Source organism: Sturnira hondurensis, unplaced genomic scaffold (genome assembly GCF_014824575.4).
Source record: "Sturnira hondurensis isolate 20B ecotype Veracruz unplaced genomic scaffold, ASM1482457v3 Scaffold0022215, whole genome shotgun sequence".
NCBI lineage: Eukaryota > Metazoa > Chordata > Mammalia > Chiroptera > Phyllostomidae > Sturnira > Sturnira hondurensis.
Genome location: NW_028094846.1, coordinates 8,653,528 through 8,671,410, shown reverse-complemented (window position 1 = coordinate 8,671,410; position 17,883 = coordinate 8,653,528). Strand labels below are relative to the sequence as shown.

At 45.7% G+C, this 17,883-nt stretch overlaps 1 protein-coding gene across 7 annotated transcripts in view; it reads right to left on the bottom strand.

Moving 5' to 3' along the window:
- The window catches only part of RASAL2 (RAS protein activator like 2), a 274,200-nt gene that overhangs the window by 25,109 nt on the left and 231,208 nt on the right, over nucleotides 1–17,883 (bottom strand). For all 7 annotated transcript variants that reach the window (XM_037035070.1, XM_037035073.1, XM_037035071.1 and 4 more), the window contains 4 exons: nucleotides 8,083–8,236; nucleotides 6,610–6,708; nucleotides 5,546–6,100; nucleotides 3,066–3,210 (listed from right to left, as the gene is read on the bottom strand). In XM_037035070.1, coding sequence (XP_036890965.1) covers nucleotides 3,066–3,210; nucleotides 5,546–6,100; nucleotides 6,610–6,708; nucleotides 8,083–8,236 — 953 coding nt within the window. The remainder of the gene's footprint in view (nucleotides 1–3,065; nucleotides 3,211–5,545; nucleotides 6,101–6,609; nucleotides 6,709–8,082; nucleotides 8,237–17,883) is intronic.

The following is a 17,883-nucleotide window of genomic DNA, read 5'->3' as shown; positions in this document are numbered from 1 at the left end:
TTTATTTGTTCACACCACCTCTGGAGGTGGGGGACCGGTTCTATTCGTGTTCAGACTCTGGCCTATGAAATAGCACCCAAAGCATTGCAGGTGTTCAGTAAGTATCTACGAGCTGGTAGCGTGCGTTCTTAGGCTTTTCTAGGCCTTTATGAGAGAGAAGCTATTCCAAAGACCCTTTCAAACTGCCCATCTCACTTCAGGTTCAGGCTAGTTACAACCGACTTTATGAAAGTAAATAGTGATGTCTGCCAAACTAAGTAGCAGCAGCAGCGATACCAAGAGCATTTTCTAGCAAAATGGTTAGTACCGAGGTAAAGGAAATCTTTTAAAAGTACCTGTGAGAAAGGATGGGCCATGGTCATTTGAAAGAAAAGTGCGTGGGGACAGGGAAACAAAGTGTTGTACTGGCAAGTCAAGGCTCTGGAGCCAGACCGATAGAGGATCAAATCCTGGGCCCGTCACTTACTGACTGTGGGCCTTTGAAAAGTCACGCAGCCAGTCCGAGCTTCGGCTGCCACGTTTGGGAAACAGCGTCACTCCCGCCCTGCAGAGCTGCGGTGAGGATCGGCAGTAACGCAGTAAAGAAGAGTGTGTGACATGGTCTCTGGCACACTGTAGGGGCTCCGTACAGCAAGTGTAGATGTGCCAACGAGACAGCTTTAAGGTAACTTTTCACAGAGTAAAACAACTAAAACTAGTAAAAGCTTTTAAAAATGTTTGCCGATTCTCACAAGATTTGTATATGACGCGCTCTCCAAGTCTCCTGTGCTCTGTGCTTCTACACACTTCATCCCACTTAAAGAGTACCTAAATTTAAAATCAAATCATCGTTGTCAAACATTCCCTGCAAAAACTGACCCACTTTTAAATAAATACTCTGTTTAGTGAGTTCCTTAGGTTACACCAATTCTGGGGAAATAATACTAATGTTAGTAAATAATTTGTAAATTTTAAGGGTATTTTTCTTTTATCCTTCAAGAAAAGAGCCAAATAACTCAAGGGTCTGGAAGGAATCTGTCTGTAATTGCAGTCTAAGTTTTTGTCCCCTGGTTATATTTATAATCCTCAACAACAGAGCAAATTATTTTCACTTTTGAAACTATAATCTGCATCTGATAATGTGGAAAGCATCACACTAAAAGGTAAACTTTTATAGATTTGTACCCAGAAGCTGCTTATCCAATCAAAAATTACTGAGACAGATTCAATAATCCATTCACCATATTTCACCACGTATAATGTGCACCCATGGTTTTAGTGTGCACTGTGCAGAGGATTATTATTCCCATGTATAATGCTCATCCTTATTTTTCCCCAAAAAATTTGGGCAAAAAAGTGTGCATTCTACATGGCAAAATACGGTCCACTTTTACTCTTGCCTTTGAAAGAGATCAGAGCCAAAGTGATGGATGCTCACTATGTGGTCCAGATGGATGTTTGTGTCCAGAATGGTCTGTGTGCTTTCTGTGTAAATCGCCAACTCATTACTATCCAAATTTCATGTACAGAAATAAGCCAACAGGTATGAACATATTCCTGCTAAAAAAGACTCAGCTTCTGCCACCAAGGATGGAAATCAGGCCTTTTCAGGAGCCTCTTTTCCGGGTCTCACAGGCAGTATGTCCCGTGTGTCCCAGGACATCAGCCTGTTGTCTGCGTTCAGTCAGAGAGGGAACGGGGGCTCATGGATGGGAGGTCTCAGTCTAGTGTGGGTGGAGCCTGTGCACGGAACAGTGATGCTTTAATCCAGAGAAGCGGAGGTCACATGACATGGCTGTTTTCTCCGGGAATTCTTCAAGTAGTCTGGAAATAGCATATTTCTAAAAACAATTATTTCATACCTTTGGGTATGAAATATAGCAAAACTTTTATTCAGAGCACTCAGCTGTACTTATTAAAGTATTTTTGGTACTGAGACTTCACTATACAGTATTTTTATTTTATTTAATGCTTATTATGAAAACTTCAACCATATTATCAGAGGCACTTGCCTCTATATTGGTTAGAATCAGTGCCTTTAATTCTTTGGAAAAGCACAGGATTTCCCTCTTTTTTTGGTCATAGAGATATCCTTATTCTTCTGAACTCCCTATACTGTAAGCTCCTTAAGGGCAAAGAATATTCACTCATTCAGCATATTTTATGGTCTGCTCCTGATGGTCACCTAAGATACTGAACATGTAGCTAGTGCAAACTGAAATGTGCAACAAATGTAAAACACACACTGAGTTTCAAATAGTATGAGAAAAGTAAAATACCCCATTCATACTGTTTATACTGATTAGCTGTTAATATTTGAATACAATGGGTTGGATGCACGGGTCATTAAACTGAATTTCATTTGTGACAACTAGAAAATTTCAGGTAGTCACAGGTGAAGCACTCCTCTGTGCTTCTGTAGGACAGAGTGGGTCAGCATTCTGGGTGAAGCACAGGGCTATGGAGGTGGGAGAAATGAAGAGGCCCTTCCAGGAACTCCCATCTGTGTTATCACATCAGGCACCGAGGGACCCAGCACAGAGCCTGACTCCAGTGGTTGACACCTGGATTTTGTGAGCAAATCTGGACCTGCAAGTGCGTGGCCTACTCAGCAGGAACCACTGAGTGGGCAAAAATCAGTTGCTGTGGACAATTCTCGAGGCCCTGAAGACAGAAACTGAGAGTTGTGGGACTTGGCAAGAGTGTCTTGGTTTTTGATGCATGATGACGAATGTTAACACTTTCATGACAATGTGTTTGCAATATGATATAAATACCCAACACTTTTGGGGAAACGGGCCACCCTCAGAAGTGATACCCACAAGTACCACTGAGTTTCTCAGACACCTGAGGGACTGGGGGTGGGAATTCATATCCTGATGCGCTTTCTCTTTCTGTACAGTTGTAATAAACCCACTGCTGCCCCACCACTGGGGAGCGCTGCTGAGCCTTGCCCAAGCTGAAACTCAAACTTGGATACTCCAGTCCCCTCGACCTACACAGAAGCTCAACTCGTCTGTCTCAGGAGGATGAGATAACATACAATTGAAAGGGGAAGAAAAGAAAACACGGTCCCTTCTCCATACCCAGCGCATCGTGAAGGTACTGCTGCCCCACCAACTTGAGGTACTCCTCGATGGACTTGGTGGCGATGGTGTTCTCTCTGAAGATCAAGACGTCGTGCTCGCCACAGCGGTCCACCTCAGACATCACCAAGTCGGTCAGAAAATCCTGGTAGAACAATGTTCAATCAGGCAGAAAGCAACGGAATAAACAACACACATCGGAAGAGATGGATGAAATACCAGACGCCCTGGGAATCCTGCTTTAAAACCAACGCTACCAGACCGCTTCGAAAGAGCCGCCCCCAAGTGTGAAAGTCCTTCCCAGGTTTTTCCATCCCACTTTTGATAAAGACCACAATTCTGAGCGCAGCCGACAAGTCTCCCTATGTCTTGGTTTCTGTCTACTTTCTAAGCCTCATCTTGTGCCATTCTCTCTGCGTTCTGCTCCGGCCTCAAGGGCCTCCCCGGTAGGTCCTTGAACACAGCAAGCCTTTCCTCACACTCTATGCTGTCTCTCACCACAAAGCCTGTGCAAACGCTGTTCTCCGTTCTGCTTCACTCCCCCCATCATTCCTGCCCTGCCTGTCATGGAGCTAATTCCCTGGATCTTTTGGGTCTTAGTTCGAACACCCTTTCCCCAGTGAAGCCTACTCTGACCCGAACCCCAGGAGTCAGACCCCCTTAATCCATACTTCGCAGCGTGTGTCTTGGCACTCCACACTGTAAACACACTATTTCGGTAATTACTTGATTAATATCTATTGCCCCCAAAGACTGTAAGGCCCATGAGGTCAAAGACAGTGTCTAATTTTGTTTATCTCTATAGTTTTAAGCACTTAACATTTCTGCACACGTTAGGTATTCAATATCCAACAGTCACAAATTGGTCCACAGTTACACACGGAATTTCCTGAACTCAACACCTAAACTTGTTTTCTAGGCAATCTGGCTACGATCTGCCCCCCAACTCCTAGCCCATCATCCATGAGAAGGAAGGCAAAGTGAGAAATAAAGTCCTTAAGAAATAGCCGCTTCATTTCTCCATGGTCTTAAAGAATCTGATGTAAGACTCAAAGTGTACTGTTCAGTGTGGAAGTTGATAACAAGTATTTTGCATGTTGTATGTTTATTAGATACACTGAAGTCTCTAAAATCCAAAAACAGGAACTATGCTGATTTACTTTAGAATTAAGCATTTTAAACAGTCATGGGATTGCCTCTGGGGCGCCAGAGCCACGTGAAAGGAGTTACGGACTTCGGAATCACCATGAAACTCCTAGGCTGAGGGGCAGGGGGAGACCTGAGGGTGGTGGTAACATTCTGTATCTTCATTGTGCCGGAGGATTCAGTGGGAACATTATCTTGCAAAAATCATTCACTTTTTCACTTTAAATGGGTACAGTTTACTGTATGCAAGTTACACTTCAATGACGTTGTTTAAAAAGCCCCTCATATACCCTGAACTTGGAGCAACTGAAAAGCAAGAACATGTCCATACAATTTCAAACACGACACTCAAAATTTCAATGACATCCCCCCCAAATTCTTAAGCTTTTTTAACGCCAGAAAGCTCAAGATTATGATCAGTAAATCCAACCAAAAAATTATACTCAACAGAAAGGCAGTTAGATAAGGGCTAAACGTTGAATATATGACATATTCTGATTTATATCAAGAAATCTTAACGGCACTTTATTTTGCTGTTAAGTTCTAAATAAATTATTCTCTCTCTGAGCTCCTCCGGGTGTGCAACACGAGTTTACCCAGGCCCCTGTGCGTGGAACAGCGGCTCGGCCTAGTTAGTGAGGGCGCTGCACAGAGGTGGTCATCCCCCCGGGGCAGGCTGGGCAAAGGCCACCATTTGGTGGTGGTCTTCACACAATTAGCTTATTTCTCTTTTTTCATCCTCCTAAAATTTTACTTCTTTCCAGGGTGACATAGGAGAAGGGTCCTATTAGACCAATCATACAACATCTGTTGGTATTTTTATTCCCAATATAAATTTTAATCCCATGAAGATGCTTCATAATTGATACCCAGCATGCTCTGGAACAGCTCTTCCTGTGACCCGGGGATGTGTCACCAGGCATTCTGAACTTAGACAGGACACTGTGAGGGGCAACACCACACTGGGCACACGCCTGAAATGCACGTGAACAATCGTGAACGCACTGTGGGGTTATCAGGCCAGTTCTACCCCGACAATAAAGAACGCACTGTGGTATCTATCTTCAATGCAAATGACCGTGAAACAAATACCCGCGGTCTCTCCATTTTATGGCTTTAGTTTCATAATTGCCACCTTTTCTCGATCTAAGATCTGCTAACGGGTTTCCTTCTTAACGCTTTTCTTCTTACTTGACCATCAGCAAGGTGTCTTTCTCTAGCTGGGATCTTTGTTCCCTCATAACAGGTGCGGAGGAGAGTTGGGGGAACGTGCTCCTCCCCCCCCCCCCCCCCCCCTGGGGGAACGTGCTCCTCCCCCCCCCCCCCCCACTTACCTTGGCTCGCCCAGTGCTTTGCAGAATGTGGACTAAGGCACACGCCAACTCCTCTTTATTTCTCACGCTGATTACTGGCTCAAGGACGGAACACAGCATGGTGTAGTTGCTGGTGACGAATTCCGCAAATTCTTTGTATTGCTCCATTGGCAGAATGGTGATGGTTTGGAAGCGCGATTTAATCCGAATTGAAGGCCCCCCCGTCTTTCCTTTGTTGGGTGTGGGTGTGCTCACTGGGTACCATTTTTCCACGAACTGGCGCCCGGTCACACTGGCAGTGGGGATGTTGACCAGCCCGACATAATTATTCTTGTCCTTTTTTTTCTTTTTTTCCACATCTTTATAAATGTGAACGGTGATGCTATGGAGAGGTGGAAGACTGTAGAATTCAAAATGTTCACCCCAGAAAATATTGTCTGCTTTGGTCTTGCTGGTTGTCCGGGCGAAGAGGGTATCATCAAGGCACAGTTCACAGAAATACTTCTTTTTAGGGGCGAGGTCCTTGGCTTCAATGATCCATAAACGGAGAACATTTTCAGCTCGTCTGCAGTTGTCCTAGAAAAAAGTAACACGGCTGAGTTTGAGAGCTGAAATCTCAGAAAGACAGTATTTTTCTTTTTTTTTATCCTCACCCGAGGACATGTTTTCACTGCTTTTAGAGAGAGAGGAAGGAGGGAGAGAGAGAAACGTCCATGCCAGAGAGAAGCATCGACGCGACGCCTCCTGCGTGCCCCCGGACCAGCCTACTCCCTTTGTGCCAGACTAACGTCTGCAAGGAAAAGAAGGTCAGTAATTAAGAGACCAGTTCTAGTCCCATTTCTATCATGTATTAACTTCTGAGTGGGCAACTCACTCAACTCCTCTGGGCCTTCTTATCCACACTGGGAAAATCACAGTGAGAGCTGAGATAAGCCTGTTTTCGGCATAAAAGGGCATCATCTGTTTGAAACAGCAAATGGATTGAAGAAGGCCTATAAAAATTAAGGTCTCATCCCTGCATTTATCTTCTCTTAGCCACGGCTTGAGGGGTTACGCGTGTTGTGGACCCTCAGAGCCACCGTTACCTTGTTTGGTTGGACCGTCCTGCGAAGGTTTTCCATCCACTTGTCTCGCTCGGAGGCGGAGCTGCAGCTGAAGCATTTGCTTCCACTCAGGTAGGTGACCTTCAACAGAACGTCGGAGACAATGAGGAAAAGAACACAGCGCACTGGGGGCTCTGGTCTCCTGGGTGTACCCTTTGGGGGTCAGGGATACGCTGTGAACGCAAGTCACACTACACGAAACCCAAGTGGCGTTCGCCAGCTTTGTGATTTCTGCATCTCTACCTCCATCCACTTTTTGCTTTGTGTCCTCACTCATCTCCAGGTATGAGAGCAAAGACCACTGAGAATTCAGCTCAGGAACCTAACGCTGTTCAGAAGGATCGAAATTAAAACCCTGTCGGGACACAAATCACCTGCAAATGCGTATGTTCAGCTCCGAGCGAGTCAAAGGGAAGCGGGTCTCTGAAACAGCGCACCCGGTTTCTGGGACCGCCCGCGCTGTACTGTTACGAGAGGGCACTACATGAAATTGAGAAGAGTGACCAGTATCTGGTTACTGTCTGTGGAGGCCACTTCTCCACTAGGAACCCACCTGGTGATTTCCAGTCTTTAACCCGAACACTATTGTCCCCGTCCTTTGAAAAGGAGACGTGTTATCTATGTGTCTAGCTGTTGATATGAGGTCCAAAAAGCCAGGAGCCTCCAAGTGACTTAATAAAAAGAACACGAACAAATGACCCGTCCAAAGTGCTCAGTGTGCTCACGTATTGATTCAATTCCGGGTCACGACCTGGCGAATTAAATCAGATTATATATTCTGATCTAATACGGTAGCTACTAGCCACACATGACTAGGGAGCACCTGAAATGGGTCCAGACTGAGATGAGCTCTAAGTGTTAAAGGTACATTTCAAAGACTTGCTACCCCCACAGAAAAGAATGTAAAAAAAAAATCTCATTGATACTTTTTACATTAGTTGCATGTTGAAACAGTTAAGAGCAATCTGTTCCTTTAAGAAATTAGGCACCTGCAATGTACCAGGGCCTGGGTCAGGGGCAGGCGATTATGAAAATAAATAAGAGGTGGTTCCAGATCTTGAACTGCCCGTGCTGTCGTTAGAAAAATTACATTTTGGTCCATTTTCCTAAAGAATTATTAAAATTGGGGTCTTAGGCTTTCAGGAGAAAAACAGTGTTTGTTACCTTTATCCATTTAAAAAAATTGAAATACCCATTTAATGTTATTGTTAAGTCCTAGGGGCTCTGCTGAGACTGTCCTGAGAATCTGTTTATTTGGAAAGCCGAAAGGAATGAGAAGCCATCACGAATAACTCGAATCAGATGAATAGACTTCCAAACCTTTCCCCTGTAAGCAGGTAATTTTCAATACCTGAAAACCAATCAAGATGATCGCCTCAATACCACAGGGTGAAATCTCAGCACTACGGGAGGGAAACCCTGCACGCGGCTTCGGCCCCGCCCCCGCTCCCGTACCTCGAAGCAGAAGTCCTGCCCCAGGACGCTGCTGTGCAGCGGCTTGACGGCCACAGGCTCGCCCCGGCCCAGGTCCAGGCACTCCACCGCGCTGCAGGGGCTCAGCAGGGACTCGTGGGAGCGGGACTCCTTCAGCTTGGGCAGCCCGCGGGACCTCCGAGAGAGAAGGGTACGTCAGACACTGTGACCACTCGGCCAGCAAAACAAGGCATCAACGTCCAATGCAATGGAGGCTGACAGGAAATGTATAAATGGCTGCAGAAGCAGTAAATGAGGAGCCAGTCGGCAGCTGGTCTTTAGTGAGAATAACAGGGGCCACGCACCCATGGCCCGCATTGACCTTACACGTGTGTGTTCTGTGCACGCACACACACCTTCTCCCTCACTAAAGCACAACAACATACTGTAATTTTACCAGTCTCAAGGGAGCGCAAACCTCCACCAGTGCCGACGTTTGTTTTTATCCTCACGCCTGGTTCGGAGATGGAGAAACAGATACTATCCCAGGTTGTCTTGCATATTCTTATTTATGCAAAGGCATTATCCAAAGACATATTATTTCTTTTTCTCATACTGTAGCTCTATCCTCTCCTATCACTGACAGAATAGTGGGGGCTAAATCCTCATTCTGTTTCTTTCTGCTTTGGAAGAACACAAACGTACACACGCACACAGAGTCAAAGCCAAGCGTTTCAGTACAAGACCCTGCCTTTCAAAAGGTCTGATTTCCATCTCAATATGACCTTCTTCTCTGGCAGCCTTTTGGTTCTCTCCCCGCTGGACTGTGTAAATATGAATAGAGAATGAAATGCCTTAAGAAACCTCCCGCCCACAAAAGAAACGTTCCAACCCTCATCCAGAAGAGTTCTCAGGTCCACACCTCTCGGGCGCCCTGCCTGGTTTCCTTTCCTAGCTGCGGAAAAAAGGAGGCTGGGAATCTCATCCCTGGAGGAGGTAGAATGTCACTGCTCTTTCCTCGGATGAATTGACAAAGTCCAACAATAGAAAGCTTTTGAATCCAGCAATGGACAGCCATGCAGCTTTACTCAATCATTACAGTATTTACGGATGGAAACACCCAGAATTAAACATGTATATGTATTTCCAGCACAAATACCTAGTGATAGGGACAAAAAAGAGATGCCTTGTGCGAGGGCATTGGTTTGCGTAGAGCACACGAAAGAACCAGCTTCGTTCACATGCTTGGAACAACCCCATTAACCTGAAAGGGGGGTGAAATACTTGGTGCCGGAGCAGCTTTCGGTTACAGGAGGAAGTAACGAGATGAGGGAAGGTGGAGTCCAAGGCTGCTCTCTCTGCGTCCATCCCGACAGCAGGGACTCCAACTCCACACAGGAAGCAGCATCGTGAGCGGTAGGTTTTACTCCCCTCTTCTCCCCCCACACAAATGCCCAGACACCACTTGATGTCTGGGCCAGCAAACGCACACTCTGGTACTCAGCAGTCCTGCTAAGGTCGAAAAGCCAATGCTTACATTCACTACTGCTAATATGAAATATGCACAGAAGCCACCTAATGCTCGTACATAAAAATAGTAACAATGTAACAGCTCCACATTGATTTCCTTTTGTTCTACGGGATGAGACGATGCCATGTTACATACTGCAAAGACGTTGTAACTGCAAATATAGAAATGCTAAAACTGTTTTGCTTTAATGTAATTACCACACAACCTTTCCCAACGTGCTTCACGGGAAGCCCGGCTGAGGCAACAGGACCTGCAATCTTCCTGAAACCGAGAGAGAACAGCAACTGCAGCCCCTGCCCCTGGGGAGGGGGAGAACAAGCTCTGGGACTTTGCCCTCACTGGAGACACGAAAGGAAAAGGCATACTTCAAACAGAAGGACGTACACCCACGGGCTCACTTTTATTTTTAAAATTCTCCAGGAAAACAGTCTCAAACAGGAGCTCATTTTATTTCAAGCAAAATAAACGTCTACCTACATGAAGCAATTGCGTAGCCACCTAGCAGGGCAGCCCCACAGCACAGCGGAGCCGCACATCGCGGCGCAGCGAGGCCCTTTCCCAACTACAGCTCAGAAAACACCTCTCTGCTTAGAAGACAGGAACCGAAGACGGTCTCGCTGCTGCTGCCTTCGGTCACTGATAACATCTTTGGATGAATGTTTTCCAGGCGTGATTTCAAGTCTTCAGAAGAAGAGAAAGTCAACAGAACACGAATCATCTTCCAGACAGACGGCAGGACAGGTGATGCTCTCTCTCCTCTTCCCCAGGCCGCCCCTCGCCGCAGGTAACCAAACAGGGGCGGGGCCTGTCGCCATGGCACCACACCCAGCCGGAGATTAGAGCTTAGAGCTGGAGGGGGTGGCTGGGAGAAGCCTCGGCTTGAAGGACTGGAGGTGCGTGCTCGGCAAGCTTGCCCGTTTTAAGGCCCAAAGAAAGAAAGGGCCAAGGCCCCTACCCATGTCCGTGAACAATTTCTCAGAGTCAAAGGCTGTAGGAAAAACCTGAGGCAACCTGGGGTGGAGAAGAATGTCTTAACTCTACCAGGGGACCCAGTTGCGAAGCTCCACCTTGCTTCATCTGCCTCTCCCTGCACCGTGCAGAAGGTAACTGCAAGCCTGCTCTTTCTCGCACATGTTCTCTCTTTCCTGCGCCATGCTTACCCTGGTTTGATGTTTCTAGGTATGATTTTACATGATCTGGGTTACACATTCTTTTTTCTTCTGGACAAAGTTGGATAAAATTCTTTATTCACCTTATTTCCAATGCCGAGCAAATTTCATTTTGATATTCAGGTCTAACTTCCAAACACAGCTATCAACAGCTTTTCCAACCAAGGCTTCTGGAATCAGAATTCAAAACTCCTCCAGTTACTGAAGCAGCAGCTATTAATACAGAGTGGGGAATCTCCTACTGTTCGGCATTCACCTATGGATTACTCTGTATGCATGCCCATACTTCCACCCACAGGGTGAACTGAGCGCCGAAGTCACTAATTCGTTCAACATTACTGCTGAATAAACAAGCCAGCCCTTCCCGTATTGGGCAGAAAGCATCTCAGAGAAGACAGAGTAATTCCCAGAGAAGAGTGGTTATAGGAAACAGGAAGATGAAGCCGCCTGGGAATGGCTGGGGAGTGGGGGTGAGGGGGGTGAGGGGGGTGGGGAGGGCATTATCTGCGCAAAGACTCCTGTGTGACAGCATCAGTGACCTCCAGTCCCCTCTAAACCACGTCTCCCACCTCCTGTACCTTCAGAGCTGATTTTCTCAGGTCTGACGATTAGAGAGTTGTAGCAGTTTGTATGGCAGTGTACTTCTCTAATGGAAAGCACAATCTGGATTTACTGAAGAATAATAAAAGTTTAAAACCATTTTTTCCAGTACAATTAGACAATGGCCTTCAGCAAGGGCCTGACCTGGAGTGTGGACACTGTGACTCCCTCAACTACTGGCCAGCTTCTCCCCCAGACACCCCACACCCTGACCCTACACCCCGACCCCCCAACCCCAGACTCCATGTAAAGGTGATTCAGGGCTCCAATTTGACTGTTTCTCACTTTAATTTAGAAACTGCTTCCCAGAAGCATTTTTAGTTCTAACTCAGAAGCACCATACATTTTACATTTTTGTTCTAAGATCAGCAGACAACCTTGACTTCTGTGTGAACTCCAAGACTCCTGATGTGATAGGTAAGGGTTCAAATTCTAACTGCTTTGTAGATGGAGATTACCCACAGCTTCTGACCTATTTAAGAGATAACCTAGGAGGAAGGGAAAGGCATTCTAATGTGCATTACAGGGAGTGTCACGCTGCTTTCACTCACGTCCCAGTCTGGACAGACACTGGAGAAGGGCCGGGGGACGACGGGCAGGCAACGCACTCACCACTGGGTGTGTGGAGAAACGGGCATCAAAGCAATTTGACTGGTGCGCACTAAGTTAACACACAGCTGGGCTGCACTCAGCTTAACCATCCAACTTTTTAAAGAGCCAAATTTCCCCCAAAGTGCCAGTGGTGCTTGGATGTACTAGCTCAATCCGCCACATGTTTACAGATTCGGCCCCGAACTGGGGGAACTTTTAATTAAAAAATGCTTATTGCCCCACAAAGCCCTGCATTCCGGTGCAGGCGATCTCTGCTGGGCTTGGCAGTTCTGGCTCGAGGCTGCTCCACCGAATTCCTGGAGAGACGGCTTAGCCAGAGGGTGGGTGAGCGATAGATGTACATTCACCAGTCTGCAATCCTATGGGAGTTGGCCTCACCGGAAAACTTCCCAGACAGTAATGAACAAAATCTGGTTATCTTAATGCCAGCAAGTTTACAAAGGGTCTAGTTGTTGTTTTTTTTTTTTAATTGTATCTGAGATCTCCTATTGAGAAAAATGTATCTTTGCTTGTTCCCCAATTTCGACTGTTTTTGAAACCTGGTATGCGTGAACATATCTAATTGACATTTTCTGTGTGAAAGAACAGATCCTTTCCTCTACTATAATCTTAAAGGTTTCCCTCCCTGAGTTAAGGAAGAAAGAAAAAAAGAAACTGAAGCTCATTCATCAAAGTTCCACTTGTGTGTCAAAAATAAAAATTAAAAAAAGAAGTCCTCCTCGCTGCTCTGGGTTACCTGCTGCAGGCAAAGGCGTCCCCACAGCTTTTATTGCTCACTGCTTTTACGTGAGTTTTTAAAAACCCCTCACGCCAGCCACACGGAGGGCTATCTGTGGACGCTCACACACACACACACACACACACACACACACACACACACACACACAGTGCTGATCTCCCCTCTCCCTGTTCTCCGACTCTGGACAGGATGGCGTAATGAGCCCAGCTGCTAATGGTAAAAAACGACACTCGTCAGCCTGAGCTGTCACTTAAAATGAACAAGCACATGAGGAGGAAATGTATCACCACAGACGAAAATGACATTCAGCCTGTTTTGGTACAAATGCATGCGTACGTACAGCGAAGGTGTACACAGGAGGAAGACTAGATCATAAATAGTAAAACACGCTGCGGAGGGCAGAGCGTTCGGCCAGCCTCCGACATGACATCTCTTCACAGAAATGGTACCACACTGTAATGCACCTTCTTTTTTGTCCTTAAATAGCAAATGCAATAAGCTCTACTATGCTTATTAAACAGTTTAACATCTATACTGAATTTTTAAAGAATCCACGAAACTAAACCAAGCCACACTCATACATCAACTCAACTAACATACTTACTAAAGGGTGAGTGAAAGACTGACAACCCTTCTTTCTCTGAGTTGTTAGACTTTTAGTCTCCTCATTGCCACACAATTAAGTATGAAAGAGAAGAAGATAAAGGAGGAAAACACTGATGGAGTTCGGTGACATTTCCTTGTCAGTCACTCCTAAATTCATGACTATTTGCTTTCCCATTAGTTTCTGGTTTTGTTGAATAAGTGGATATACGTACGAGCCCATCTGCCCATCCAATAATTCTTTGGAGCGCGTGATGCGGTGGGCACTATAGCAGAGGGAGGGGCACTATAGCAGAGGGAGGGGCAAGGGCGACGAAGGCAGGCGGACTGGCTTGGCTGGGGCAATGTGGCAGTTTTGATTGACACTGGACTGAACACAAAAAAATTCTGAGTCAATATAGAAGCTAAAAGCCATAAAACTTCTAGAAGAAAACATAGGTGAAAATCTCTCAGGACACAACCCCCCCCCCATAAACATTGCTGGTGGCAATGTAAAAGAGTACAGTTACTCTAAAAATAGTTTATAGTTTCTTCTAAACCTAACCATGTTGTTCTCACACAACCCAGCAATTGAACTCTTGTGTATTAACCCCAGAGAAGTGAAAACTTACATGTACACAACTGTTCATGGCAGCTTAATTCATAAAAGCTAAAAACCAGGAATAACTCAAACATTCTGCACTGGGCAAACAGTTTAACCAGCTGTGATACTCCCATGCGATGGGGTACGAGTCGGCGATAACAAGGGGCAAGATTACTGATAGAGGCAACGGCCTGGATGCATTTCAAGGGCGTTCTATTTAGGGGGGGTAATCTGAAGTGGTTACACGCCATATGATTCCATTTATATAACAGTCCTGAAACAAACTCAGATGGAGCATACATTAGTGGTTGCTAGGGGCCGGGGGTTGCGCAAATGTACACGTGAGATTAAACTGCACAGAACTATAAGCACAGACAAATGAGTGCGTGTAAAACTGGGGGGAAACTTAAAAACGCCTGTAGTCTAGTTAACAGCGCTGCACCCGTGTCGATGACCTGGTTTGGACACTTACAGTTACCAGGTCAGTACTGCGGAGGCTGGGAGAAGGCTTGGTAAGACTCCACGCACTACTTTTACGGCTTCTCGTGAGTATTTATATCCAAAACAAAAAGTGAGGAAGCCAGTTCTAATTAGGAGAAACTCAAGAACCTGAGTGTATTGTTCCCAAAATGCCCCCTACCAATGAACAGCACATTTAGCTCTGGGTATCTCCTGACAAAGAACCAACAAGCCGACGACTTTAAAACCAAGCTTTGCCAGGGGGCCTCGGAATAGAGGACCCTACTCGGAAGGTTGTGATCTGAGGGACATTAGAAAGTGGAGAGGAAATTCTACTCCGTGTGCTTATCTTTACCTTGAGACTGTGGTGGATGTGAGCAGCATGTCCAGAGAGGAAGACTGGCCATCTGACGGGCATCTGGAATCCTGCAATGCCTGACCGTGGCATTGAACCCCACTCTGGAGCGTTTTCAGAGCACATCTGAGCAAAAGGCAGAAGTGTCGGTCTTGCCCCCCCCAACACAGCTCTCATGTGAAGTGCTGCTGGGACTGATCGTTGGAAATGGCTTTACTGGCTTTTATCTGGCAGATGGCTTGGGACAGTGATGACTTTGTGACATCCTATTGACTTTGCTTCTAAAATGGTCCTCCTGTCTTGTCTCTGCCTCTTCATCCCCACTGACACTAATCACCTTAAGCCTTCATTATTTCTTCCCAACAGCTTTTTGCTAACTGGTCTCCCAAACTGGGTCTCTGCAAACCAAGTCACTTGAAATCCCATGGCTGGACTAATTCACACACAGCATAATTCTGACTAGGCTATTTCCTTAGTCAAAAATGTTCAGAGGTTTCCCATTGCTTCTTTGGTAAACTCACTCCTCAGTCTGATGTTCAAGGAGGGCCCTGTGTATTGAAAATAACTTCCACTCAGAATTCGGAGGTCATCGCTCCACCAACGGCTGGCTTTTGATGTTTCCACTGAGAGTTCCGATGCTGTCCTCCACCCTCCCTTCATACGTAGCCTACTTTTTCCTTCTGGAAGCTTTTAAGACACTTTTTAAGCCTTGGTGTCTGACAGTTCATAATGTTGGGAGTTGATGTATGTGTGTGTAGGGGGTGTGTTTGGTGGGGTGTCTTTGGTCTTTTCTCACTCACTGCGCAGGGAACTTGGTGGCCTTTCCAATGTGGACTTTCAGGTCTCCTTGTGTTGGGAAACTTCCTTGTGTCATTTCTTTGACAGTTTCTTCTCCAAAGTTTTTCTCTGTTCTCTTTTACTAGAATCTTCTGGGTCGATTCTTCTCGTTTTCTGCTCCATTTTCCAGGAGGAGGACTTGACTTTAGCGTTTGTATTTTTCATTTCCAAGTTCTCTTTCTTGTTCCGTTGGTGTTCCTTCTTGCTATTGTGTCACGGATGCGCAATCTCACCTTTTGAAAATATTCATTATGTTTTGAAGTTGTTTTTGGCTCTCTGCGTTGTCTCTGTTTCTCTTGGGTTCTTTTTCCTCCCTCCTATTTATTTGTCTTTCATGCTGGAGATTTCCTCAAATATCTGGACAATCTTGGCTATCTGTTTACATTTAAGAGTAAAGCACTAACGAGCTCAATGGAAGCTTTGTGTGCTGCAATGGACCTTAGACACTAATGAGCTTCACTGTGGAGTACTGCCTGAACAGCTCTTTAAAAACTTTTTTGAACAGCTTTATTGAGATATAACTCACATACCATAAAGCGATCCATTCAAAGTGCATTTCAGTATATTCAGAGTTGCAGAGTTATCACCACAATCTACACTTAAAACGTTTTCATCACTCCAAAAATAAACCTCACGTACTTGACCAGTCATTCCTCATTCATCACTCCCCATCCACACATGTCTGCAGCTGCTGGTGACCATTAATCTACTGTCTCTAAAGATTTTAAAGATTTGCTTATTCTGGACATTTCATGTAAATGGAGTCATACAATATATGGTCTTTTGTGACTGGCTTCGTTCACTTAGCATAAAGTTTTTATCCAAGTTGTGCCGTGTGTCAGCACTTCGTTCTTTTTTATGGCTGAACAACATTGTTTTGCATGAATATATTATGGTTTCTAATCCATTCATCAGTTGATGGGCATACGGGTCATTACTACTTTTTGGCATTTATGAATGTAGCTATAAATCTTCATGTATAAGTGTTTGCAGTGACATGTTTTTTTAAAAATCCTCATCTGAAGGTACGGTTATTGATTTTTAGAGAGAGAGAAAGGGGGAGGGGGAGAGAGAGAAACATCAATGTGAGAGAAAACCACCGATTGGCTGCCTCTTGCCTGCGTCCCAACGGGGGATCAAATCTGGGTCTGTGTCGTGACCAGCAAATCAAAACCCCCAACTTCTTGGTGCACAGGACAATGCCCAGCCAAGTCACCCAGCCAGGGCATGGTGGTGTATGTTTTTATTTCTCTTGAACATATTTCAGTTCTTAGGAGTGGAATTACCAGCTGGGATTGTCCTGGGAGGAACACAAATATCAGTACCTGCAAGTCTTCTCATCTGGGAAACTTCAGTGGCTCAGATCTGCCATTTGGAAGCCTGGCTGCTGCCCTTCTACGGCTGCGTGGGAGCGGAGCCTTCCCAGAGCTCTGGGGCCAGTGGGTAAATCGAGCTCCTTCTTCCATCGGAGCCTGCTTGCCGTCTTCCCAATGGCCAGCCTTCCCCTCTTCCTAACGACAGATTCTGGTACTGGGGCAGCAACGGGCCCGGGTATAACATTTCCTGGCCTCTCTTGCAAATGAAGGTGGCAAGGAGACATAAATTGAAGTCACCGTACGGGTTTCAGTAAAACTGCTTTAAGGGAAGTAACCTAGCTGGAAGACAGTGCCGTTTCATGGGTCCCGCTTTTCTGGAGCCTGAAACATGATGCTACGGCTGGAGCATCTGGTGTTCATAAGGGCAGTGGAGGGAGGGCCCACAGAAAGCCCTGGCTCCTTAGCCCTGGGCTGCCCACCTTCGGACTTTCATGGACGAAACTTGATTTTACCTTGTTTAAGCCACTACGATTTTGAACATCTGTTCATTAGCAGCTGACCTGAATCCTAAGTCTCCTTTTGCACTACACCTGATCTTCCTGTAATTTTAAGTCATCTATCATTCAGCTTTCTCCTAGTTTCATCAAAGATGGAGGTGGTATTTCTCTTTCTTATATTGAATTATTTTTAAGACAAAAAAAAGCAGAAAAGCTTTTACCAATCAACTTAAAAACTGAAGAGAAATCTTTACCTTCCAGTCTTATTTCCTACCTTGTCCCATGACACACCATGAATCATATTCAGTATTTCTCTTTAAGCTGTAATTTCCTACTCTCAGCTTTTGCTCATAAATTCCATTCTGAGGAAATCTCTCTCCCCGTGACGGTTCCTAAGTCCAAATCATGCCTGTTGGTTAAGGTCCAACCCACCGACCACTGCCCTCGAAGGTCTTTCCTGCTCCACCCGACAGGAAGTAATCTCCCCTCACCCCACTTCCTCCTGGGCATCTACTTCCTTCACTGGCCTCTGGGAGGTGGGG